General features: G+C 36.6%; 1 protein-coding gene across 5 annotated transcripts in view; it reads left to right on the top strand.

The window, feature by feature from the left end:
* Positions 1-25,424, top strand: part of TTLL7 (tubulin tyrosine ligase like 7) — a 133,270-nt gene that overhangs the window by 35,515 nt on the left and 72,331 nt on the right. For 3 of the 5 annotated variants that reach the window (XR_006514561.2, XM_014830093.3, XM_014830092.3), the window contains exons 2-7: positions 6,463-6,660; positions 6,869-7,000; positions 11,589-11,710; positions 12,610-12,677; positions 17,020-17,178; positions 21,814-22,030. Coding sequence is in view for 4 of the 5 variants with exons in the window: in XM_014830093.3 (XP_014685579.1) it covers positions 6,636-6,660; positions 6,869-7,000; positions 11,589-11,710; positions 12,610-12,677; positions 17,020-17,178; positions 21,814-22,030 (723 nt within the window). In the remaining variant the exon portion in view is untranslated. Of the gene's footprint in view, positions 1-6,462; positions 6,661-6,868; positions 7,001-11,588; positions 11,711-12,609; positions 12,678-17,019; positions 17,179-21,813; positions 22,031-25,424 lie in introns of those variants that run through there. The other 2 variants (XM_014830094.3, XM_044749075.2) reach the window with 2 other exon arrangements.

Here is a 25,424-nt window from a genome sequence, read left to right as displayed (position 1 = left end):
CAGTACTTGGGAGTAGAGGATGTATGATTAATCTTTGTGGTGGTTGTTAATTCTCATATGTTTAATGATTTTGGGTAGATTGCTTATATTTGAAATGAATGTCGTGATTGGTCAGCATTGGTAGCTGGTTTGGGCTCAAATAGGGGGTGTATATAAACTTTCTAGATTAGGAAAACCTCACTTAGGTTTTGCAGTAGCAAATGAGATCTTTTGTAGAAAATTTCTTCCTTTCCGGCAGCTCAGAGCCCTGCTTGGCAAATGCTCTCTCCTTCATTTGTTGCTTGTCAGGTAATTACTAAGTGATCCACATGGCTCTGTTTCAAAAGACCAATGAGCAGGGAATAGACTTCAATAGTCGTGTCCCCCACGTACTTGGAGATTGCACGTGCCACTGACCCTTGGCCCTCTGGTCCACTGGTTCTCAAACTTTTTTTTAAGGATTGGCACCTGGGCTAACAACTGTTGCCAATCTTTTTTTTTCCCCTGCTTTATTTCCCAACCGCCGGCCCCTGCCCCCACCTCCGCCCCGCACACATTGTATATCTTAGTTGCAGGTCCTTCTAGTTGTGGGATGTGGGACGCCTCCTCAACGTGGCCTGACGAGCGGTGCCATATCTGCGCCCAGGATCCGAACCCTGTGTTTTGATGTCCTGTTCATTATACCTCTTTAAACAACTGTCTAGGGGGCTGAGAATAACAAGAGACCTTGTGAAGATCAGAGTTTTATATGTAAAAATCCGTAAGAGTGCCTACCACATAGTATGTTTTACATAAGTGACTGTATCAACCCCATCCTTCTCTTCATCTTTCTCCTTGTCTTATTCCTCTTCCTCATCCTATTGTTTCAGTTTATAGCAGCTCAGGATGGAGAAGTTTAGTTATCCTGTGTGTAAAGTTAAGAAGTAGACCGGAGCCAGTACAGAGTCTCAGCTATTTTTTTCTAGCCAGGGGAGAATACTATAAAGTGGAGCTATGGAGCACTAGAAAATAGTATGTAGGAGTGGGTAGCCAGGTTCAAATAGGGAGTAATCAAGGTTGGAGTCTGTGATGGTTGTTAGTGTTACTGGCTTTTTTTTCCTATTGGTCATATGATATAATTGCTTTTCCTAACTCTTGTTGGCTGCTGTCATGTGCTTGCTTTAGGCCACTGAATCGTGAACAGAAATTTTGTATGTCATTAGTTGCCTGCATGAGATCCTCCAAAACTCTCTTTCCCTCTGGCACAGTGACTGGTTATTGTTAGATGATGGCTGCTCTGACAGCTTGGCTTCCTTGGTGACTCTGATACGAGGAGCACCCCTGGCCAGTCTTCAGTTGATATGTAGCATGATCAAGAAATAGACCTTAGTTCTTTTAAGCTCCTGAGATTTGGAAGTTGTTTATTATTGCAACAATATTTGGCCTGTCCTGACTAATAAAGCTTTTTTTTGATGGGTTTTGAGAACTGAAAAGTCATACAATAGGATAGCAAGTATGGAAGTTTGGTGGGGGTGAGCTAGATGCCGAAAACTATGATGCTAGGAGCCAAGACCCAGAGTCATCAGGAGTGTGTAAAAATCTAACATCAGCACTGGGGAAACAAGGTGGAGGGAGGGCTTGGGATGTCCCTGCCCCGCCTTCAGAAAAGTGATAGACTATCAAAAGTATGTAAAACTAGTTAACAGACGTTGTAAAACATGTTTGTTCTCCTTGTTAGTGCGAAAATAGTAATTTAAAAATCAAGTAGAAAATAAATGCATAGGAAAATCTGGATTTAGGAAGAAGAACCTTGTTGGAGGGCTTAAAGATTGTTCAGTATCACAGAAAGTCTTACATTTCCACATTCCCTCCCCATCACACGTGTTCCCATCCACACATGCTTACATGTCCATATGTGCACGTATGTGTCACATTTTTATCAGCTTCTCTTGTATAAGTCATTACCCTCCTTGAAATATCACCTCCCTATGAGGGCTATTTGAGTACAATATTCAAAATTGCAACCCTTCTCTTTCCTTTCCCCCCATGTTCCTGATCTCTTACCTAGCTCTGTTTTTTTCCCCATAGTACTTAGCATTTTCTTTAGTTTATTTAGTATGTTTATTGTTATTGTTTGTCTTTCCCCCACTAGAATGCAAGCACCACAAAGAAAGAAAGTTTTTATCTATTTTGTTCACTGAGAACAGTGCCTGGTACATAGCAGTGTTTGTGGAACCGCAGAACATTCAGGAAGGCCGTCTGGATGTGATAGGTGCCTAGGTGTTCCAAGAAGGGAGATTCAATCTGAGGCAACTTTGTGATCTCAACCTAAAATGTGGTTGAGACATTTTAAACCACAATGTGATTCTCTTGCTCTCCTTCCCTAGCTTTTAAAATAGTTCCAGTCAAGCAGAATTAAGCTTCTTGGTGAAATCTTCAATATGTCATGTTTAAAGACTGAATTTTGAAGGTATTACAAAAAGTGGGAAAGGACACAGACTTTAGAGACAAACTACTTCCTTCTTACCTGTTAGGTGTGACTTTGGGCAAGTTCCTTAACCACGGAGTCTAAATTTCCCATATGTAAAATTGGAATAAAATGTACGGGAGCAGTTACTGGGTGGACCAAATACACTCAAAGTTAAGTGAGAGTGTTTAGTACACAGTGGGTACTGGTTTATGTTGGTTCCTTTCTCCTTCCCCTCCTCACCATAAAACAGCTTTTATTACATTTTTATTTAGTAGTATTTTACATATTTTCAATTTAACCCTAAATTTGGTTCCCACTGGCCTTTGTCAGGTTATTTTTGTAATCTATGGTAAGCTAAACTTCACAAATACAAATACACAATACAAAAAGCCCGTGTATAGCGTTCACCCGGGCATGGGTTTTTACGGGTTATTTGGAAAGGTCTGAGTTCCCTTTGTGTTATTTACACAAAAGGTGTTTTGTCTTCATCTTGTTGTCATCAAAAATATCAACAATGCTATCCTCATTGGTTGGCATTTTAGACTGTAGAGCTGGAAAGAATCAATTCCTTCCTTTTGCATATTAAGAAATTAAGTCATCTGTCTGGTAAGTGATGGAGTAAAGGATAAGAATTCGAATTGACTTCGTGTTCAGTGCTCTTTCTCCCGTGTTATACTTTCATCTAATACATATTTTCTTCTACGTGAAATACAAAATTTGATGGTTTTGTTATCACTATGATAATGTCGACACAAACTTTTATCACATGTATTTAAGTTTTTGAATAGGTAACACATGCACGGAGTACTAAAAGGTGTACATAAAAGTAAGTCTCCCTTCGCTCTGCCCCCAGCCACAACTGGCCACCGCCACTCTGTGCTTTCATTCCGTATGTTCTTCTGTTATTATACCCAAATGTCAACTGTTATGTACTTTGTTTTTTTTACTTAAAATGTAAAAGTAATATATTGTAAATGATGTGTATTTGCTTCTCAGAGCTCCGTGACCGCCTCTCCTTACTCCCAGCAGTTGTTAATTAATTGATTGATTTTTAAGTTCATGAACAAGAGCTTATTGAGCGCTGTGTTCGGCACTGTTCTAGGCTCTGGGCCTGGAGGAGTGAACAAGATAGAAGAAAACCACTGTTTTCACAGAGCCTACCTTCTTGGTTTGTGGTTGGTGATGTGATAGGGGTACAAATAACAATCTCTGTGATAGACGGGAAGAGGGAGAAATGAATTTCTTTGGACATGATCAGAGGAAGCTTTAAGGAAAAAGTGGAAATTTATCTGGATTTTAAGTGACGGTAGAAATTCACTGGGAAGAAAGGGTGCTCCAGCACAAAGGCACTGGAATTACTTTTTGTTGTTTCAATCTTGTGTATCTATTTTTTCGCATGGTTAGCACTGAAGTTCTGCATTCAAGATTACCATTTGCTTGAAATTTTGGAAAACTGATTCCTTTTGAAAGTGGCTTCTTTATTTGCGAAATAAAATTGTTCCTTGTCTTAGAAATTAATTTCTGCTGCTATCCTAATTCATTTTTCCCAATTTGTTTAGCTGAACTAGATATGAGGATTTTCATAGATGATTTTTACCTTTTTTATACACTTATAAGAGTCTTCTTGTTTTACTTTTTTCTTACAATTTTACATGTATATGTTGTAATGAACTATTATCTGCTTCAGTGCCATTCTCAGGCAACAGCAGAGGTCGTAATCTTGGCTGCACACTAGAATCATTTGGAGAGCTTTAAAAATGCTGATACCTGGGTCTGAGGTGAGACCTGGGCACCAGGATTTTCAGAAGCTCCTCAGCTGACTGTACTTTGCTGCAGAACGAAACCATTGGCTTAAAGTATCTCAGAGGTAACTGAAGCATGCTTTCTGCTTTGGGAAAGTAGGTAACCATGGCTCATCTGAGTGGTGTGATCAATGTGTCATCTCAAATCTCTTGCTTAGAGTAAAGTGAAGTGATTAGAATTGAGGTGGCAGAATGAAGTCCTTGAGTTTGTTAAAGCCTTTTATTGTTATTCACCAAACCATCAGTGAATTAAGTAAAGCATGTATATGGATAGAATAATTTTAAGGGCTTTAAATTCCTGTGTGGTTGGGGGAAGGGATAACAGTTCTTGTTTTGAGTTCTATACAAATCGAAGTCATTTGGCTCATTTTTAAAGTCAGAAGTTAACAAATCTGTTTTTACAGCCTACAACAATTGCTAATTTATTGTTAGTGTAGTTAGGCAAACTTTCTTCTCAACCTCCTGCTGACTTTGTCACCTACTTTCAATGTAATAAGTACTCTGTTACCATAAGAGGATCTTTGTTTACTCCAGTAACAAGATGTTGGACAAGGACTTGTAAACTCAAACAGTTACCTCCTGAGCTGTCAGAGAACTTCCAGAAAGAAATCAAACTGAACTTTAGACTACTCCTTTCTTTTATTCTGAAAAGTGATCTAGTCTGTTTCCAGTTTGGAATTGGGAGCTGAGATCAGGTTAGGGATGTTTACTGTGATTTCACTGTTTGGTTTGAAGTAGTGTAAATTCCCAGAATACACCCATCTCTTGCAGTATGCACTGCAGTAGGGTTTCACACTTCTTTTACATCTATTCAGCATGGTGTCTGAAAATAGCGGGGCTCAGTGAATAGAATAGATAATCAGACAGAATTGGGTTCAAAGCCTAGCTTTTCTATTTATAAGCTGTGTTACCTTGATTTATTTAACTTTTTGATCCTTAGCTTCCATGTGGAGAATTGGGGGAAATGATGTCTAAGTTCCAGGTTTGTTAATGAGGTAAAATATCTTAGATTCTTAACACAGTGCCTGCCCACAGTTGGTCTGTAATAGATAATAGTTCCCTAGTTTTGATATTGAATTATTCTAGAGAATTATTCTGGTAAAAATGATACCTGAGAACAAATTAAGTTCTAAATTTTCTTTAATAATGACTCCTGAGGTAATGTATATGAGTCGCATTTTATGTAGCTGAATTTCTGAATCTTTCTGAATTTCTGATAAACCTGATAATCTCCTGACAAGGGCGTTGATATCATACCGTTGTTTATCATGATAGGTTTTATAGTTTTTCATTGTGTTTAGAGACATTTTACAAGAACTCAAAGCTTCTTTGAAAGGAGAGATTAGAAAGTTGATAGTAAAGACTGGACAGTATAGTGTAGTCAGGGCGTAAATACCTAGGTTCATACATACACAATGAAAATATAAGTAAAGTGTAATATGGGCCATGTTGGGGTGTAGCCAAATCAAATTATTTTATTCATTTAAAAGTGTTTATTGTATTCCTCTTTGTGCTCAAATAAGATCGTCATAGTAATGACTCCTCCTGTTTTCTGCTTTCAAAATTCTTCTCATTTTTAAAGGCGTATTTCAAATGTGGTCTGCTTTATGAAGTTGGCCCCCACCGCCCAAAAAGGAATCACTGTTCTCTGCATTCTGTCAACATGTGACCGCCCCACCCCGGGCACTTCCTTCTCTGTTTCTATTTAAGGCAGAGCTGCTGCTAGGGTTCCGGCACTGGGGTGAAGGGTGTGTGGGCTTCTGGGTAAGGGCAGTGGCTTACATCAGAGAAATTTTAATTTTAGTCTCCACTTTGTTGCATTCTTTCTCTGTAAAGATTTGTCCTTTCTGAGCTCAATTTACTTATCTGTAATATGGGGATGAAAGCTTCTACCTCATAGTTTTGTTGAAAGATTAAGTGGCGTAGGTGACCTAAGATAGTAAGTGTTCAATAAATTATAGTGAATATTGTTGTTTTGTTTGTATATGGCATGTTATTTATTGGATGTTAATATGAAGTATGACATATAAAACCTCCTGTAGACTGCACTTTTTAGGACTGGAAACTATCACTTGGCATTTTGCATAAAGTTTAATAAATTAGCAAATATTTGTTGATTGAATACATTAACTTTCACCTTTGCTTGATTTTTAAAAAGAGTAGTATTGGCATATATCAAAAAAACTTCATAAAAGTTGTTTTCTAAATGACTTTGTTTTAAAATCCCTACAGGTACTCTCTTGTCCCATAACTTGTGTGCTGAAATCTGAGAATTCCACCAAGATAATATGATAGGAACTTCCAGAGATCTGGAGCCTCATCCTACTTAGCCTGATGCCGGCCTTCCAGCTTTCCTGAGAGCTTGGTGCCGAGCACACGCCACTTGCTCCTCGGCACAGGCAATCATGCCATCTCTGCCTCAAGAAAGAGGTAAGCAGGTTGATTTAATCACGTTACACAATATGGGTATATTATAGACCACTGCTGCTAATTTTTTTTTAAGAATTAAAAATTAATGGGGGGCTCTTAAAGAAACAGAGCTTATAATTTTACTTTGCTGTTGGGGGGCGTTTGTGTTCTCTGGTATGGAATTTTTGTTATTTCGGTGATATTTGGTTGGCTTATATTTCTTTTAAAGTTATTCAGGGACCCTCTCCCTTGGATCTGAATACAGAATTGCCTTATCAAAGCACCATGAAAAGGAAAATCAGAAAGAAGAAAAAGAAGGGAACCATTACTGCCAATGTTGCTGGGACAAAGTTCGAAATTGGTAGGTCTCCTGAGTCATGAGATTGTCATAATTGTTGGAAAACTAGTTTGATGTTGAAAACAATGTAGAAATTCAGAGAGAGAGTTATCTTTTATGTAATGGGTTTTTTTGCTTTTTTTAAGATTGGCACCTGAGCTAACATCTATTGCCAATCTTCTTTTTTTTTTCCTTCTTCTTCTTCTTCTTGCCAAAGCCCCCCAGTACATAGTTGTATATTCCAGTCGTAGGTCCTTCTGGTTGTTCTATGTGGGATGCCACCTCAGCATGGCCTGATGAGTGGTGTCTGCACCCAGGATCCGAACCAGTGAAACCCTCGGCTGCCAGAGTGGAGTGTGCGGACTTAACCACTTGGCCACGGGGTCGGCCCCTGTAATGGATTTTTAAATGCCTTCTATAAAATTTTCCTTTTTATGAGATATTTAACATGTCAGTAATAAAATAGAACATCAATGTAAGCTAAAAGGTTTAGTTATTAATGGGCTAGGATTAAATATATATGATTTTGATTAATACATAATTTTTAAATCAAGTATAAAATAACACGAACATTAAAACCCAATGGTTCTAACACTAATCTTTAAATATAGATGTGCTTAGGAAAATTGTATGGTTCTAATGCATTTTTCACTTGGGGCTAAAATTCTCTTTAATCTGTAACATTCATTATTTTGTAAATAATTTTTTAAACATCAAAATGTTAAATGTAAAATGAAAAGTGCAAAATTTGAGATTTTTATTAAATAATGAGAGTCTGACTTAAAAAACAGAATAAAACCATATTTCTCTCTCTGCTTTAAAGAATTCTTTTGATGATGCTGTTGCTTTTTATTAATGGAATTCTAGTTTTTATGTGTAAGCAGTATCTGCAGAAGAATTAATTGCTTTAAGGTAAGATGCTTTTGCTCAGCATTGCAAAACTCATTACGAATACTATAAGTACTCAAACAATCTTCTTCTTTTTCTTAATAATTTTGTATTAAAAAAGTTGTGTAAAAATCATATGACCCTCAAGGATGTTGATTATTCTTACCCTTTTTCATCTTGAGAGTCTCATTTCCATGTATAGTAATTCATGAAAGTTCATCAGCAATTAATGGAATATTTGATTGGAATTGAGATCCCCCAATATGCTATTCCAACAAGGGTTCCTCAGAGGAGAAAACTTTAAGCAAGTTAGAGTGGGAGGGTGCAATGTGAGAGGTTCAGGGTTTACTTGTAGCATATTTTCTAGAGTGAAAAAAGAAGAGTAAGGTGACCACTATAAATGTGATTGATGGGTGGCGTTCACTTACCCTCTCGTTGGTTTTGAAGGTTCTGGTGGGGTTCCTAAGGAACCTGGATCTAAAGGAGAGTGTTCAAGTGCAACACTCTCCCTCTCGCTTTTGCAGGAAGTTTTCCCCCGGGCTCAAGGTGCATTAGCATTCTTCATACTGATTCCCTACCTCTTTGCTGAGCCCTGCTCAGTGGGGTTTAGCAAAATTTCTGGCTAGATCAGGCTTGGAGTCTTGGATCAGGGACTGCTGGGAGAATATGGAGCTAAGTACAGGGGAGGGAAAGAGAACAGGGCATGTGTCATGGAGAAAGCGCTACCTTGCTTTTCTCTCACTTAACCTAGTGATATGCAGCAGCTAACTTCTTGTAATTTGATTACTGCTCCCTTGACAGGCTGAATTATCTAATGGAAAGATAACCAGGCCATCTGCAGGACACTAGTGTTTTTGCCCTGGCATTGCCTGTTTGCTCACGTAGAGTACTTTGGCCACTACTAGTTTTCATATTGATCCTTTTTATTACCCTTGACTAAATGTTTTCACATGCATTACCTCATTTAATCTTCCAAATAACCCTTTGAAATAGGCTGCATTACTCCCTTGCTCCCTTTTCCCCTGTGTTTCCTCGCTCTCATAGTGAATTTGAAGTGGCTAAAAGCCATAAGAAAATAAATAAGGAAAAATAAAGATAGTAAAATAAGATGAATCTTGTGGCTGATGAGAATACAAAATACGTTCCATGAGATGCTCTCTAGTTAGAGATGGGCATGGATTTGATTCAGAGCTTCCTAGCCACCCCAGCAAATATTGAAACATTACCAATTTTAGAATGTACAGTGTCCAGAAGATAAAATCATACTGGTTATTCAAAGGAAATGTGTGACTTTTTCTATTCCTGCATCTTGAGAGAAATTTCTCTCATATTTCCTCAGGTAGACATGTTGTGGAATAGTGAAGTACATTCCCAAAGTAGTCCTACAATTAATACATTGTGAAATTTCACATTATTATTTTTATAATTCCCCTATGGCAGAGTTGAAGAAACTGAAGCTCAGTGAGAGCCACGTAACCAAGGTCACACAGATGGCAAAAGTGGAACTTGAACCTGAATTAATTTGGTGCTAAATTCACGGTTCTTTTCACGATATCATGCTGCCTAAATAAAATATAAAATTTAAAATGAGGACTGTTAAGGTGTCTTCTGTATCAAAATTCAGAGTCATTGCGTGGGTTCCTGTTTTTAAAACTCCTGAACAGCCTCTGAAAGATCTGTGGGTCAAGGCAAAAAAAAAAGTAAGACAGATTTGTGAGGAATATATTTTTGGTAGTTTTCATTAAATGGGGACAAGAAAGATTGGAGAAGGGGATATGTAAGTTTGCAAAGGGAAACGTGAGAAAAATTGTTAGTGTGGTTATCTCTATTTTACCAATAGAGAGTTTGGTTTGGTAGAAATTCAATATGGGGCAATTATTTCATCTCTCTTTTAAAAGAGAACTCCTAAAAGACCAACATTTAAAAGCATGGATTTAGGGTTTAGCTGTCAACAACCTATTATTTGGAACTAACACATTAAAGGAATTTCTTTTCTATGTGGTGGAGGAAGTATCTTTAAAAAGATACCAATTGATTTCTAAAATTTCAGTTCTAACAAAAATGTGATTAAATAGCTTAGCTGAAAAAAGTGACAGTTTAATACCTTACATTGTATTTTTCTCTGAAGTTTAACTTTGTCAGCTCTCCAAGCTTTGAATTTCATAATAAAAGATTTATATATGACTGACCTTACAAATTTGATTTTGTGACTCTAAAGAAAGAATGGATCTTTTCCACCATAGTTATGTAACCTGATTGTTCCCAGCCTCACTGGCCCACGAATACATTAATACCCATGTTTTAGTAACTCATTGCACTTCCTCCCTCCGTGATGGCCGCTAGTTCTGTTTCGCTCAAGATCTTTCCAGTTATTTCTGAGAGGCCCCAGACAGTGTCTCTCATGGACTCAGGAACAGGTCTGCTCCTGACCTGCTGTTCTGGCCTCATCATGGTTCTCTGCTTCTAAGCCAGTGAAAGGATTCTTCCAGGCTGTGTCACTATTGCCCTTGCCCTTCCTATGAGCTCTGGAAGGCACAGCTGCTCCTGAGCCCTTAGGATGCCAAAGCTACGTGGTGGTCTGTGGCGGACAAGAGAGGAACAGCCCTTTCCCCAACTCTTGTACATTGCCACCAGGGCCTTCAGAACAGCGCCCAGTTTTACTAAGGTTCTCACGGAAAACAGTTACTTCAACTCAACAATCCCCTTCCCAACCTCGTCTATCTCCAATCACCGTCCTCTCCTTTTATGCTTGTGTTCTAGGCACTGTTGCATAAAAAGCCCTTTATTTCTCCTCAGCCAAAAAGCAGTCAAGAGTCCCCAGGACTTGAGACCAACAGGTGCCTGGTCATCAGTTTCACTCTTAAGACAAGTTCAGACAGTTGATCCGTTTTTACCATTTCTGCTCATATATAGGGTACCAGTAAAAGGAAAACATTTAAAAATAAATTATTGAAGCACTGCTATGTAGTAACACCATTCTGTTAAGACTCAGAATTCTGTTGGAACCCAAAATTTATCCTAAGTATTTGCTATATTTATTTTAAACTTGAAATTCATTGGAACAAAAATATCAATATGTTAATTGTGATATCCAAGTTAGAGAGGAGCATATAAATAGTTGGTACTAAAAAACAAGCTTTCCTCTGAGCATAAATTTTTCAATGGGATTGGAGTGTTGGGAGCAGATGGAAGGGCCATTTTCCAAATCTCCACCGTGAATTCTGCTGCATTATTTCATATCCTGAGTCAACATAGCTGACTCGGTTTTAACTGCTAAAAATAATTTGAACTAGGGAGGTGGAAAGTATAGGATAGGTCTGATGATCAGGGGCTATTTTTACTTTTTTCCTTTTGTACCTAGACCAAGGTCACAAAAAAGCCATGAAAGCACATTTTCCTGAGTAAAAATGTTGTCTCAGCTGTGTGTATGTTTGTTGCTATGAATAATGACTAAACTCTTTAGCAGTGTGGTGTACCTGTTAAATCTCAGAGAATTGAAGCTAAGGATTTTCAGTGTAACCTAAAAACAGTTGTTAGTTACTACTGAGTGTAATCTGGCCCTAGATAAGTTGGTGAAACTAAAAATACGGTTATCCTATAACTAATGTGTATTTTACAAATGAAATACTGTGAGCTGGCATTTATATATATCAGAAAACGTTTCCACAATGAATGTATTTCAGAATTATGTTAATTTTGGTTTAAATTAACTGTTTCCTTGCAGTCCGTTTAGTAATAGATGAAATGGGATTTATGAAAACTCCAGATGAGGATGAAACAAGTAACCTCATATGGTGTGATTCTGCGGTTCAGCAGGAGAAGATTGCAGAGCTGCAAAATTACCAGGTGGGAAATTAATCAGGACCAGTTATTGGTCATTCGGAAAGTTGTATGAACTCCATTATAATTTTCTTTAGATAGGGTTCTTAATATGTTGAAATATTAAATTTCAGTTGTAACTTACCTGAATAGCCTGTTTTGTTGCTGTCTAGTTGTACTGACTATTTCTGTGAAGCCTGCATCTTTTCAAATTTAGCTTTTGACCTCTTTCCATCGTTAAGGAAGGATTTTTAAAAGAAAATGCTTCCTGGGCTGGTGCTTTGCATTATACTTAAAGATGAGTGATATGGAATAGATTGCGGAGAGAGATCAGGGTGTGGAAATACCTTGTAATGTTGGCTTTGTGTAATCTGGCTTCATTATTTATTTTTAGAATCTAATACAAACTTACATTAAAAAAATAAAAAGCTGAAACTAAAAAGCCAAATACATGGAATTTTAGACAATTGATATTTTGTATAGTTCTTCTTCATCTGTTAGTGTAGAGGGTGATACAAAATTGACTACAGGCAACAAATAAGTCCATTTTCATCAATTTTTCTCGAGTGCTTATCTGTATGAATGTAGTAAATCTGGAATACCCAAAATGATTTGGACATTGAATTATCAGTTACTCAACACAGAAGAATATAACTTTAATGTCTAAGTAAACACCATTTTCTGATTTCTTTAAAATTTTGCAATTTTATTCTCTGATTACCATAGATTCCTTAATTCCAGAAATTCATTGAAGGTCGTTTAATTTTAAATATTTTTACATTAATAATTGTCAGTTTATTAAACATTAAACTCAAAGGATGGTTATAACTGTAATACTGTATTATACCATATAACCGTATTATAGTACAAATGAATATATTTCTTAAGTCAATGAGAATATTAATGTTTACCTTTTTATTTTCCAGAGGATCAACCATTTTCCAGGAATGGGAGAGATCTGTAGGAAGGATTTCTTAGCAAGAAATATGACTAAGTAATCTTCATTTTCTTGTAATAGAGAAGACCTGTTGGAAGTTTACATTTTGAGTATTATAGTGCTATCTTTCACAAGATTACATTGATTTGAAATGATATTTTGATGAAGAGAGAGAATTTTAGAGCCAGAAGGGTCTTAAAAGTTCCCTGGTTCTATTCTTCCCCTTTGCAGAGGAGGTAACCGAGGGTCAGAGACATGAAGATCTTGCACAAAGTCAAACAAATAGTGACTAGCAGAGCTGCAGCAGAATCCTGTTCTCCAGAATCTCAGGGTTCTTTTTACTGCAACTTACTGTCTCTCTAGCAACATAAGTTTTTCTTTTAAATCTAAGAGGTTATCTGTATATGATATTCAATATAAATTTATTGATTTTCAGTTAAACCTTGCAGGAAACTTCTTTGTTGCATTATATGCCGTCTGTATGTGTGTTCATATACTGGTTATTGAGCATCTAATGTATGCCTGGCACTGTAGTAGGTATGTACATGCACACGCATACACATAGACACATGCATATATGCCCACTCAGGGACATACATACACATATATTTATCTCTGAGACGAATATTTCGAGTAATAATCTGCTTTCATGGGAAAAACTGTTAACACGTACTCAAGTGTTATACTGAGTTAACTGCAGAATTTATGCACTTTATATTTCTGTTGATTAGATATTTTTTAGGTTAAGAAAGTTGAGTGGTAAATTGAGAAATTTTTTAAAAAGAGAACTCTTTCACAGAGAAAGGTTAGTCAACTTGTGTGTGTAATTAAAGAAATATCAGTATATGTCCATGTGTAAGTTTGTACATGCATTCACTCAACAAATATTTTTTGCCTGTCTACTATATGCCCGAGAGACTGCTAACTTTGAAGTAAACAAGATAACTAAGGCCTAGTCCCTACGTGGAACTCACATTTTAGTAAGGCAGAGAGACTGATACTTACAATATGGTTTATTGGTGCCACATGAGAATGGTCAATGTGTGGTGGTGACAAAGATGGTGGGAGAGATCATTTTTGGGAGGACAGAGAAGGCTTTCTAGAGGTCAAAGTATGAGATGGATATTGAAAAGTGTATAGGAGTTCTCCATTTGAGAAGAAAGCAAGGAGATTGTAGGCAAAGACAAGGGTGAGAGAAAAATATATGGAGACAAAGCAACATGAGATGTTTGGGGAAGTTTAGGCAGTTTTTATGGTGATGAGGGGTGATGAGTATGATACTAGAGGTAAATGCAAAGGCCAGGCTGTGTATGCCATGTTATTATCTTTTATTTAATCATTGATTCTTTAATCTCTTTAACTGCTCAACAGACATTTCTCTTTATCCTGAGAGAAATGAGTTATTTAATGAGTTTAAGTGGAGAAATAATATGTTTTAGGTCATCTTGGTGGTATTGTAGATAATGGATTCAGTGAATGTAGGTTTAGAAGGAGGAAGTCCTAGAGGAGATGGTTGTCAACATCTAGGTGAGAAGTAATGAGCATCTAATAAACCAAAACAGAGAGAGTGGGAATGGGGCAGAGAAAATAAACCTGAAAGATATGAAGCAGCTAGAATTGATAGGACTTGAAGACTGCTATGGTGTAAGAATTGAAGGGAGGAGGAGAGAAGTCTCCAGGAAGCCTCCTGGGTTTCTGGCTTAGGATATAGTGTAGGTGGTGTGATTTACTAGCATAGGGATTCTAGGAAGATGGACTTTAGAGAAAGGGAATTATCTCTGTGAAGCTTTGGCCGTGTGTTTCATTTAAGTTTTTTATTTTTATGTAACACATATTTATTCAATATCTGTTATATGCCAGGCACTGTGCTGGGCTTTGGGCACATGAAGTGATCAAAAGCAGACTTAAGGCTTTTACAACTTTGCATTGCAACTGTGAAAAGTGCTGTGAAGTAGAGGTACATAGTTCTAAATCAGTGCATAGTGAAGGACTTCTAACTTAGGAAGGCATTGGAGAATTTCCCTGAGGAAGGGCAGTGATGTGAAAGCTGAACTATGAATGATGAGTGGGAGTTTGCTGGTGAAGATGGTAGGTAACAGCTGTCTGGGCAGAAAGATAGCATGCGCTGAGGTCATGTGATAGTAGAAAGCATGAGTAATCAAGATACTGAACTAAGGCCAAATGTAGCTGGAGCACAGAGAGATTGATGGGGTGTGGGGAAGAGATCAACTGAAGGGTGATGTTCAGGATTATGGTCTTATCCTAATGCCATGGAGAGGAGGGGGAGATAAAGTTGGTAATATGACCAGATTTGCATGTTGAAAAGATCGTTCTGGCTGCTTCATAGAGAACAGAAGTCTATATGGTCGGAGAGGAAAGAGGGTTAGATGTAGACCCATTACTAAGCTATTGCAGATAGGCAATTTCCCATTCTATGGAATCCTTGGAATTCTCCTTAAGGAAAAAATTATCTTCTATTAGATAAAAAGTGATGACCAAGTAATATAAAAAAAGAGTTAACTAAATTACATGTTTAATATCATTTGGTAAATCTATGACAGAACTAGGAGCAGAAATTATCTTAGATTCTCAAATTCCTAAGTAAGACTGCATCTCTCTTTTAAAGCTATACATTTTTACATCATATGCTTTGTGCTAGATTACCTAAATGGAATAAAGTATATGTCCTCAATACATGTGTGCTTGGAATTTTTTCAAATATCTATGTGAAAGAATGGTATTATTCGTAAATTCGACATGGTTAGTTTTAAAATATATTGTTCTAGGGGCCAGTCCGGTGACGTAGTGGTTAAGTTCACGTGCTCTGCTTTGGTGGCCCGGGGTTTGTGGGTTTGGATCCTGGGCGTGGACCTACACACCACTCATCAAGCCATGCTGAGGTGGCAGCCTACATACAGAATAGAGGAAGATTGGGACGTATGTTAGCTCAGTCACAATCTTCCTCAAGGAAAAATAGGAAGATTGGCAACACATGTTAGCTCAGGGCCAATCTTCCTCACAAAAAAATTAAAAAATGAAATATATTGTTCTAATTAAAGCTTTAACTTGATCTAATTTCATATCATAAAAATATAAAAAATTTCATATTATAAAATATAATAAATACATTTAAAGGTGTTGGAAATAAAAACAAGGACATTAGCACTGTTATATTGTGTTTCCTTTAGATTTGTGTGTGTGTTTCAAACCAGTTGATGTTAGCCTGTTTTGCACTGACATTGTTTAGCTTGTCAGCTTATTCTGGATTTGACAGATGGAACTAATAATTATTTCCCTTATTATAGTGGAAACATAACTTTCTTACAGGATTCTCTTGAATGAGCACTTGAAATATGATAACCGTGTGAACCTCCAGTTGTGGAAGCCAAGTGGCTCATGTATTCCACACCCTAGTCTTAGATTTTAGGCCCTTTGTGCATACTATATACTGTGGCTCCATTTTAGGTTTTTCTAGTCTAATTTGGGGACAGTATCGGCTCCTCTATAAAAGATTTGCATACATTTATAAAAGACATTATTTGAAACAAATTTTCTTTCATAAGTAATATTTTTAAATACTTCTCCTAATTTCTTAATTTTTCTTGGGAATCGATATATGCAAAATGGTTAACATTTGGGATTAATCAAAAGTAAACATTTATGCCTAGTAATATCCCTAAGTTTTGTATCAAATAGACAGCCCGATTTGTAGCAAATACAAAAATATCAGGATATACATTGTAGCCATAAAACCACATGTATAGGCACATGTAGTTGATATAAATAAAACTTCTCTGATTCAGAGGCTTCACGTGGTTTTCTCAGAAAAGTAGGTAAACTCCAAAAAACACTGGAGTAAAAGGTGATGAAAAACTGCGCCCTGTGGGTGACCCAGAGCACTCGAAGTCATCGTTAAAGAAGCAATATGAATGACACCTGGCTGGGAACCATTTCCTACTGCCCAGCCCCATCCCTGAGGCAGTTAATGACTCTCTCCATGTGTTACCTTGCCTTATATGCCTTTACTGCACCTATCACATTCTATTTAATTGATAGACTATATGTAAATTCCTTAGGGCAAAGATCGTATTAGTTTATCTTAGTATCTCCAGTGCCTAGCAGTTAGTACACACTCAAATAAATGTCTGACCTACTAATATGTAAGTTAGTGTATATGGCAGAGATTCTTGTCTGTTTTTTTCACTGATGTATTCCCAGTGTCTAGAATAGTGCCTAGCACGTAGTAGGTGCTTAATAGACATTTGTTGAATAAATCAATGAATGAATCAATAAATGAAGAAATGGAGGGAATTTAAATCCTTATAGTAAATGTCACAGGGAAAGAAAATTTAGAAAAGTTTGGATAGGAATTACTTTTCATATTATCTCTAATTTACAGAATGATCAAGTCTCGGCCTCTGGATTATACCTTTGTTCCTCGAACATGGATCTTCCCTGCAGAATATACACAATTCCAGAACTATATGAAAGAACTGAAGAAAAAAAGAAAGCAGAAAACTTTTATAGTAAAACCAGCTAATGGTGCAATGGGTCATGGGTAGGTATTTTTCACCTGGAATATATAAAAATAAAAAATTGAGGAGAAGAATAAATGTGAGCATCTGCTCATGGTAGAGTACTGATATGAAAAAAATAGTAAATAGATTTATAAATACTGCTTTTTGGAAGCTAAATATTTAAGAATGCCTTTTACCCTGTCCCACAGGCTTCAGTAATTCAATTTAAAAATTAAGTCAACAGGTTGTACGACTTTAGTAGGAGACAACAAAATAGAAAAAAAAAAGATGTTTTCTAATTTTGTCTTAAACATAAAATTTGCATTTTTTGTAATAATTTTAGAGTAAGTTTGGAGAGTAAAATCAGTTGCTACAGTAGAGCTAAACTGACTTGGAGAAAGAAATGGAAAGGAAGTTAGTTACTCTTTTCATGGCTAGAAATCTTAAGTAAAATATGTATCTTTGTTGCTTTACAAAGAAGTGTTTTTCTTTCTGTAGTGATAATAATTGGATTGAAAATGAGTAGAACACATTTTAAGCTAAAATGCCAAGTACTGGATGTGTTAGCTGAGACTAGATTATGCAACTTAATATTCCTTTTTCCTTTGTTTTCTTATGTTAGTTTTCTGCAGTGTACTTTTTCAAAGAAAATGTGGCTGAGGCAGCTTTTAATAAAAACATATGAGTCATTTTAATCTTTTGATTTAAAGTGTGGTGGGGAAAAAAAATTTGGAAATGTAGCTTCCAGGTAAATTATTGTTCAACAAATTTTCTTTTAACTTTTAGTCCTAATTTCATAATTTAATCAGACATTATTAACTGTGGTTTAATAATTTGAAAAATTAACATGTATTATTAGTGGGAATTTTCTATTAATTCTTTAATGTAAAGTTGGTTAGCTGTATGTTAGTATTAAGGGGAAAATTTGGGGGGATAATTGAAGCTCACATTTTTCTCAATTTTAATGTTAAAATATTTATATTTAATGTTAAAACATTATAAATAAGTAATAATCTGATTTGACAATAGTATAAAAAATAGCTGAGAAGCCTTCTGTGCTGCCTGGGTTTATCTCATGTAATGCAGTAGTGTGTAGCTAAAGGACACCCCTCTCATCTGTGGAATATATCTGTTTCCTTGCTGGTCTTCTGTTTAGTCGTTCTATTCATTATTGAAAGTGGGGTATGGAAGACTCCAACTGTTATTGTTGTCTGTTTCTCCTTTCACTTCTGTCAGTTTTTGCTTCATATATTTTGGAGCTCTGTTGTTAGGTGGATATATGTTTATAATTATTATATCTTCTTGATGCGTTGAATTTTTTTTTTTTTTTTTTGCCCCTGGGAAAGATTCACCCTGAGCTAATATCTGTTGCCAGTCTTCCCCTTTTTTTCCCCTCCCCAAATCCCCAGTACAAGGTTGTATATATTCTAGTAGTAATCCTCCTAGTTCTTTGTGAGCTGCCACCACAGCATGGCTACTGACAGATACATGGTGTGGTTCCATGCCTGGGAACCGAACCTGGGCCACCAAAGTGGACCACACTGAGTTTTAACCACTAGGCCATCAGGACTGGGTTGACTTTTTAAAATCATTATATAGTGTCTTTCTTTTTCTCTTGTAATAATTTTTGTCTTAAAGTCTATTTTTTCTGATATTAGTATAGCCACTCTAGTTCTCTTTTGGTTACTGTTTGCATGGAGAATATCTTTGCCATCCATTCACTTTCAACCTGAGTCTTTCAATCTAAAATGAATCGCTTGTAGCCAGCACATAGTTGGACCATTTTTTTATACATTCTGCCAAATCTTGTCTTTTAATTGGAAAGTTAATCCATTTGTATTTAATGTAATTATCAATAAAGAAAGATTTACGTTTGCCATTTTGTTGTTTGTTTTATGTATGTTTTGTATAGTTTGATTCCTCCATTTCTCCATTTCTCTCTTGTGTGTTAAATGGATATTTTCTAGTGTACCATTTTAATTTCCTTATCACTTCTTTTACTATATATTTTTGAGTTTTTTTTTTAATGGTTGCCCTGGGATTACAATTAACATTCAATTTATAACCGTCTAGTTTGGATTAATATTAATGTAGTTTCAATAGTAAGAAAAACTTTGCTCCTATATAGCTCTGCCCCCCTTTATGTTGTTATTGTCACAAAGTACCTCTGTATATGTTATATACCCATCAATGTAGATTTATAATTATTGCTTTATGCAGCTTTGTTTTAAATGACAAAGGAAAAATGAGCAATTACAAACCTAAATTTCACTAATAGTGACTTTTTTATATACCTATGTAGTCACCTGTGCAAGTGTTCTTTATTTCTTTGTACGGGTATGAGTCGTTGTCTAGTGTCCTTTTGTTTCAGCCTGAAAGATTCTCTTTCACATTTCTTGTAGGCCAGGTAGACTAGCCACAAACTCTCTCACTTTTTGTTTCTTTGGGAATGTCCTTCAATTTTGAACAGTTTTGTCAGATAGAGAATTCTTGGTTAACAGTTTTTCTTTTTCTGTCAGCGCCTTGAATATATTATCTCACTGTTCTGACCTCCATTGTCTCTGGTGAGAGATCATCTGTTCATCTTATTGAGGAACCTTGGGCGTGATGAGTCACTTCAGTCTTGCTGCTTTCAAGATTCTCTCTTTGTCTTGACCTTTGACAGTTTGATTATAATGTGTCTCAGTGTGAATCTCTTTGAGTTTATCCTACTCAGAATTCATGGAGCTTCTTTGATATGTAGGTTAATATTTTTAATCAGATTGGGAAGTTCTCAGCCATTACTTCTTCAAATATTCTTTCTGCCTCTTTCTCTCTTTTTCCTTTGATGCTCCCATTATATGTATGTTGGTGTTCTTGATGGTGTCCCACAGGACTCTTAAGCTTGGTTCATTTTTCTTCATTCTTTTTTCTCTCTGTTGCTCAGACTAGTTAATCTCAATTGACCTATCTTCATGTTCACTGATTCTTTTTCTGCTTTCCCAGATCTTTTGTGAATTTTTTGTTTTGGTTGTTGTACTTTTTAACACCACAGTTTCTGTTTGGGTCTCCCCACCACCCCTTTTTTTTTCCTCAGGAAAATTCACCCTGCTCTAACATCTGTGCCAGTTTCTCTCTATTTTCTATGTGGGACGCTGCCACAGTAAGGCCACCCTGCCAGTAACTGGTGTAGGTCCATGCCCCAGAACCGAACCCAGGCTGTCAAAGTGGAGCATGCTGAACTTAACCACTAGGCCATGGGGCTGCCCCCTGCCCCCCACCTTTTTAAAAGAATTTCTGTCTCTGTTGATATTCTCTATTTGGTGAGATACCATTCTCATGGTTTCCTTCAGTTCTTTGTACATGGCTTCCTTTAGCTTTTTGAACAAATTTAAACTAGTTGATTTAAATAGTTGATTGTCTAGTAAGCCCAATGTCTGGGTTTCCTCAGAAATAGTTTCTATTAATTGATGATTTTCCTGTGTATGGGCCATACTTTCTTTTTTTCTTTGTATGACTCATAATTTTTTGTTGAAAACTGGACATTTTGAATATTATATAGGAATCTGGAAATCAGATTCTTTTCCCCTCTACAGGGTTTTGCTTGTTGTATTTGTTTATTTGTTTAGTGACCTTTCTGAAATGATTTTGTTAAGTCTATATTGTTTGCTGTGTGTGGCCTCTGAAGTTCCTGTTCTATTTGGTCAGTGGTCAGCTAGTAAGTTGGACAGAGATTCCCTTAGGCACTTGGAACAACGACAACAAAAATATCTCCCAATCCTTGTGGATGGACTGTGTGTGTTGCAGCATGCCTTCAGCACTCAACGAGGCAGTTTATAACTCTGACTTAGCCTTCTCTTCCTGCATGTGCAGAACCTGATGGTAGCCAGAGGTAGGAGCTTAGGGTCTTCTCAGATCTTTCCTGAGCTAGCATCTAGCCCTGGGAATGCCTATGGCCTTCTAGATTCCCAGAAATGTCCGAGCTTTTCTAAACCTTTATTCCCCTCAAATTCTCATTCTTCAGTCTTTCTCCTCAATTTATTTTAGTTCATCTGTAGAATATATCTAATATATTATATATTATATATATTATATTATACAACATATAATATATTATATAATACATTGTTTTCCCCAACTGTTATTTGTTGCCCTAGGCAGCAGGGACTGTGTTGAAATGTCTTCAGCAATTGCCCCCCAAGTAACTGCCTTAGCACTGGGAGAGTTCCCAATTAGGAAAAATAAAAGCAAGTCCTTTGAAGCCCTTCAGGGACTCACCAGACAGGTCAGAAAACATCCCCAAACAACCACAAAGATAAAGTCTCTTCTGCTTCCTCTAAAACCAGTACCTGTACTGGGAACATGGGCTGCTGCTCAAAGCCACTGCTGAGCTGGGGGTAGGGGTCTGGGACCAAAGTACCTTAAAATGCCACAAAGTTCTTTTACACAGATTCAGCTGTGTGGTTTTTTTGTTTATGTTTTTGATTGTGTTCCCTGGTTGTCACAAACTTTTGGTTAGTTATCAGGGTTGCAAAAAAGTTGATTCTAACAATTTTTTTTGTTATTCATTGCTTTTCTGGAGGGACAGACCTTGGAGTTCCTCACTCCACTGTTTTCTTCTTGAGTATTATCTATAACTTTGTAAACATCTTGACTCCATATCAAATTATTCTTTTAATTCTTTTCTTTAAACTTAGGATTTCTTTAATAAGAAATGGTGACAAACTTCCATCTCAGGATCACTTGATTGTTCAAGAATACATTGAAAAGCCGTTCCTGATGGAAGGTTACAAGTTTGATTTACGAATTTATATTCTGATAACATCGTGTGATCCACTAAAAATATTTCTCTACCATGATGGGCTTGTGCGAATGGGAACAGAGAAATATATTCCACCTAATGAGTCCAATTTGGTAAGTGATACCAGACGGAATCTATGATTTTATTAATTTGTGCAGTATAATTTTAAAGCACCATTGTGTATAAAGGTTATACGAATCAAAGTCTCTCCTGTCAGATTTTTATAGTCTAGAAGAGTTGCATACATAAATAAGACCGCTTCTAATTTATGGACAGCTTTTTGAAAATTATTAAAAAACACTTCTGTTCTTGGCAGGCTAATTAGGGAAAGGCACCCCCTCTGGGAGCACAAGGATGCATTTTATTTTTTTTTTTCAAAGATTGGCACCTAGGCTAACAACTGTTGCCAATCTTCCTTTTTTTTTTTTCCCTGCTTTATTTCCCAAACCCCCCCGGTACATAGTTGTGTATCTTAGTTGCAGGTCCTTCTAGTTGTGGCGAGGATGCATTTTAAAGCACACACATGTATGCAGTGGTCGTACATAGAAATGGATTTCAAAGCACATATGTGTGTGCAGTGGCCCTGTATAGAAATGGTTTATATGGAAATATAAATAAAACATAATATGCCATTGAGAAGTGCAGGCAAAGTTACGGAGTTGAGGGCGGGGATAGTGCGTTCAGCTCCTCACAGAGGAGGAGGTGCTTGAGCAGGCTTTGTAGAAAAGGGACGGTTTAAACACGTAGAATGTGGGAGAAAGTATATGAAACAGAGAAAGCAAAAGTTATCAGAAAGTAGAGTTATTAATTTTTGTTGGAATGAAAGAGAAGATTGTAAATTTACCAAATAGGAAGTGGAGACATAAATTGGCAGTTTCAGTGTGCATTTTTAAGTCTGTTAAATGGAGCTTTTTGCAGATTGTCTATTAAGATTTCCTGTGCAACCATAACATACTGATAAATTCATAACTCTAATTTATAGTTTATAAAAGTCAAACTGTAATTTATCATAATTTATCATGAAAGTAATAAACTGTAATTTATAGCTTATGAAAGATAAACTGTAATTTATTATCCATACTTAAAAGTTTAGTTAACCTCTAACTCTACTTTTGGATCTACTAATTATAGCAAAAATTGCAATCAATTATTTTTTCCCATTTTTGTCAAAGGCCTGGTTACCGTTCCTGCAATATTATGCACATGATTAACTCCATTGAGTAGTCATATTTTCAGAATTAAATAATGACTTCATAAATGTTACTACATTCAATTAACTGAAAATGTTATAAACCTGGCAAAGGAAGAATAAGGGAATTGTCCACGTTTTCACAGGAAAGGAAGATAAAAGAAAGCGTCATCTCTTTGAAAGTCCTAAGTGTGGATGTATTCAATCATCGAGTAATGTTTGAATTCTACTGCGTTCTGGGCATTGTGCTGGTTTTGGAAAAACAGTGACCAAGGCAGTTACAGTACTTGACCTCACAATAGCAGTAATCTAGTGGGGAAGCAGAAAATAAAATAAGCAGTTATAATACTCGATGGTAAGTGTAATGGTCTAAGAAACCGAGGGTGCTATGGCAGAGCATAGCAGGGGCATCTAACCCAGTTGGAGATAAAGGTTAGGGAGGGAGTTTGTAAAATGAAATCTGAATAATGAGGGGTCAGCCATGTTGGGGTGGGGTGGGATGGAACTCCAAGTAGAAGAATGGTCCAGAGGTGAGTGAGAAGGAGTGTGGTATGTCTGGAGAAAGCAGACAAGTTCAGTATGGCTAAAGTGCACACTAAGTAGGGGCGGCTGTTCAGAGATGAGGATGGAGAGTCCTAGAGGCCAGATCTTTCAGGGCCATGTCTGGGATTTTGGAATTTAACCTAAGACGAAGGGAAACATTGAAAGGTTTTAAACAAGGGAAAGAAGGAATGAGATTTGTGTCTTAAAAAGTTCACTTGGTCTACATTGTGGGGAATGTGAGATGGGGTGTAGACAGATGGGAGAGACTAGAGTAAGGGAGACAAGAAGCTGTATTCTTATCTAACCACGTGTGAGAGGAAAGATGACTTAATTTGAAGAAATAGCAGTAGGGCTGGACTAAGAACATAGATTTAAGGTATGTTTAAGATAACATGGATAACATTGACAGGTTGGATTTGTAGAGCAAGAGCAAGAGAAATTAAGGATAAAACTCAAGATTTTTGGCACTGGCAGTTGGTGGATGGAGTGTTATTTACTGTGATAGGGAGTACAGGAGCTATTAAAGGTTTTGTAGAAAGCTGATGTGTTTGGTTTGACCTGCCTGTGCAACCTTTCAATGGTTCTATACTATGGGCCTTTGGATATATAGTATAGGTCCGAAGTTCAGATAAGAGAGCTGAGCTACAGGCATAATTTGGGACTTGTCAGCTCATAGATTATAATTGGATAAGAATGGATTACACACTTGAAGGCAGAGAGTCATGTTTTGAGAGGAAAGAGTAATGGAAGAGATAGGAAAGGGTAAGACTTGGAAGCTCATTTAGGCGATTTATTGTAGTATCTTAAGTTATATGTATGTAATTTGCGTAAGTACACTGGGTTAGGAAATCATAATGAGAGACTGGGAGTCAGGAAGTGTGGCCTCTGGGTCTCCCTTTGCCAAGTGCTCTTAAATCACGTCATCTCCTGGCTTTGGTTTTCCCATGTATGCAAAACGATGTTCTCCTATGTAAACGTCACTGTGCCTCATATATCTCTAAAATTTCATGATCGAGTTCCTAGATTAAGACAAGAAGAAATCAAAAAGCGAAATACAAAATTTTATCTAAAGTGAGATCACAATTATGTAAAAGGTTAGTATAAGAAAAAAGGCTGGGAGGAAACTCCAAAATGCTCTCATTAGTTGTTTTTAGATGGCAGACTGCTGCCTATGTTTTCCTTCTTAGTATTTCCAATTTTATAAATAGTGAATGTGTATTTTGTAATGAGCTGTGTATTTATATAAGAATTAAATATTGATAAACTACATATAAGAAGATCATAATTTATTGAAATGTAATAAACATCCATTTTTTGCTCCTGTTGTCGCAGTTGGCCAATCCTTGAAAAGTTTTATATCCCAATTCATTATATGGAGCCTATATGCTGAATCATAGGGTGGAGGGTGGTTATATCCTTTTCATCCCTTGCAGGTTTCTGTTTGGTTCATAGCTGCCTTCACTTCTCCTTATGGCAAATGTCCAACTAGCAGTGAATTGTTTAGAAGGGGATTTTTGTCAATGTTGATGTGGAACTGTGAAATTTCCAATCCTACTTACAAAGATAATGTTTTAAGAAAAATGCAAAGTTCCATTTCTTGCTCACTTTTTCACTAGGATAGCTAGTTTTTATTACTACTATTATCTATGTTAAGAAATTTTTTTGCCAAATGGAGTGCTCCTCAAAAAAGGATTTGTTATTTAAATTAAAAAATGATTTATATTTTGGAAACTAGAAAATTTGTAGTTTGCTTAATTTCCTTTTTCTTTAAATCA

The sequence above is a fragment of the Equus asinus genome, chromosome 16, assembly GCF_041296235.1.
Source record: "Equus asinus isolate D_3611 breed Donkey chromosome 16, EquAss-T2T_v2, whole genome shotgun sequence".
In the NCBI taxonomy this organism is placed as follows: Eukaryota; Metazoa; Chordata; class Mammalia; order Perissodactyla; family Equidae; genus Equus; species Equus asinus.
Note: the sequence above shows the minus strand (reverse complement) of the source record. Positions and strands in the feature narration are given on the sequence as shown.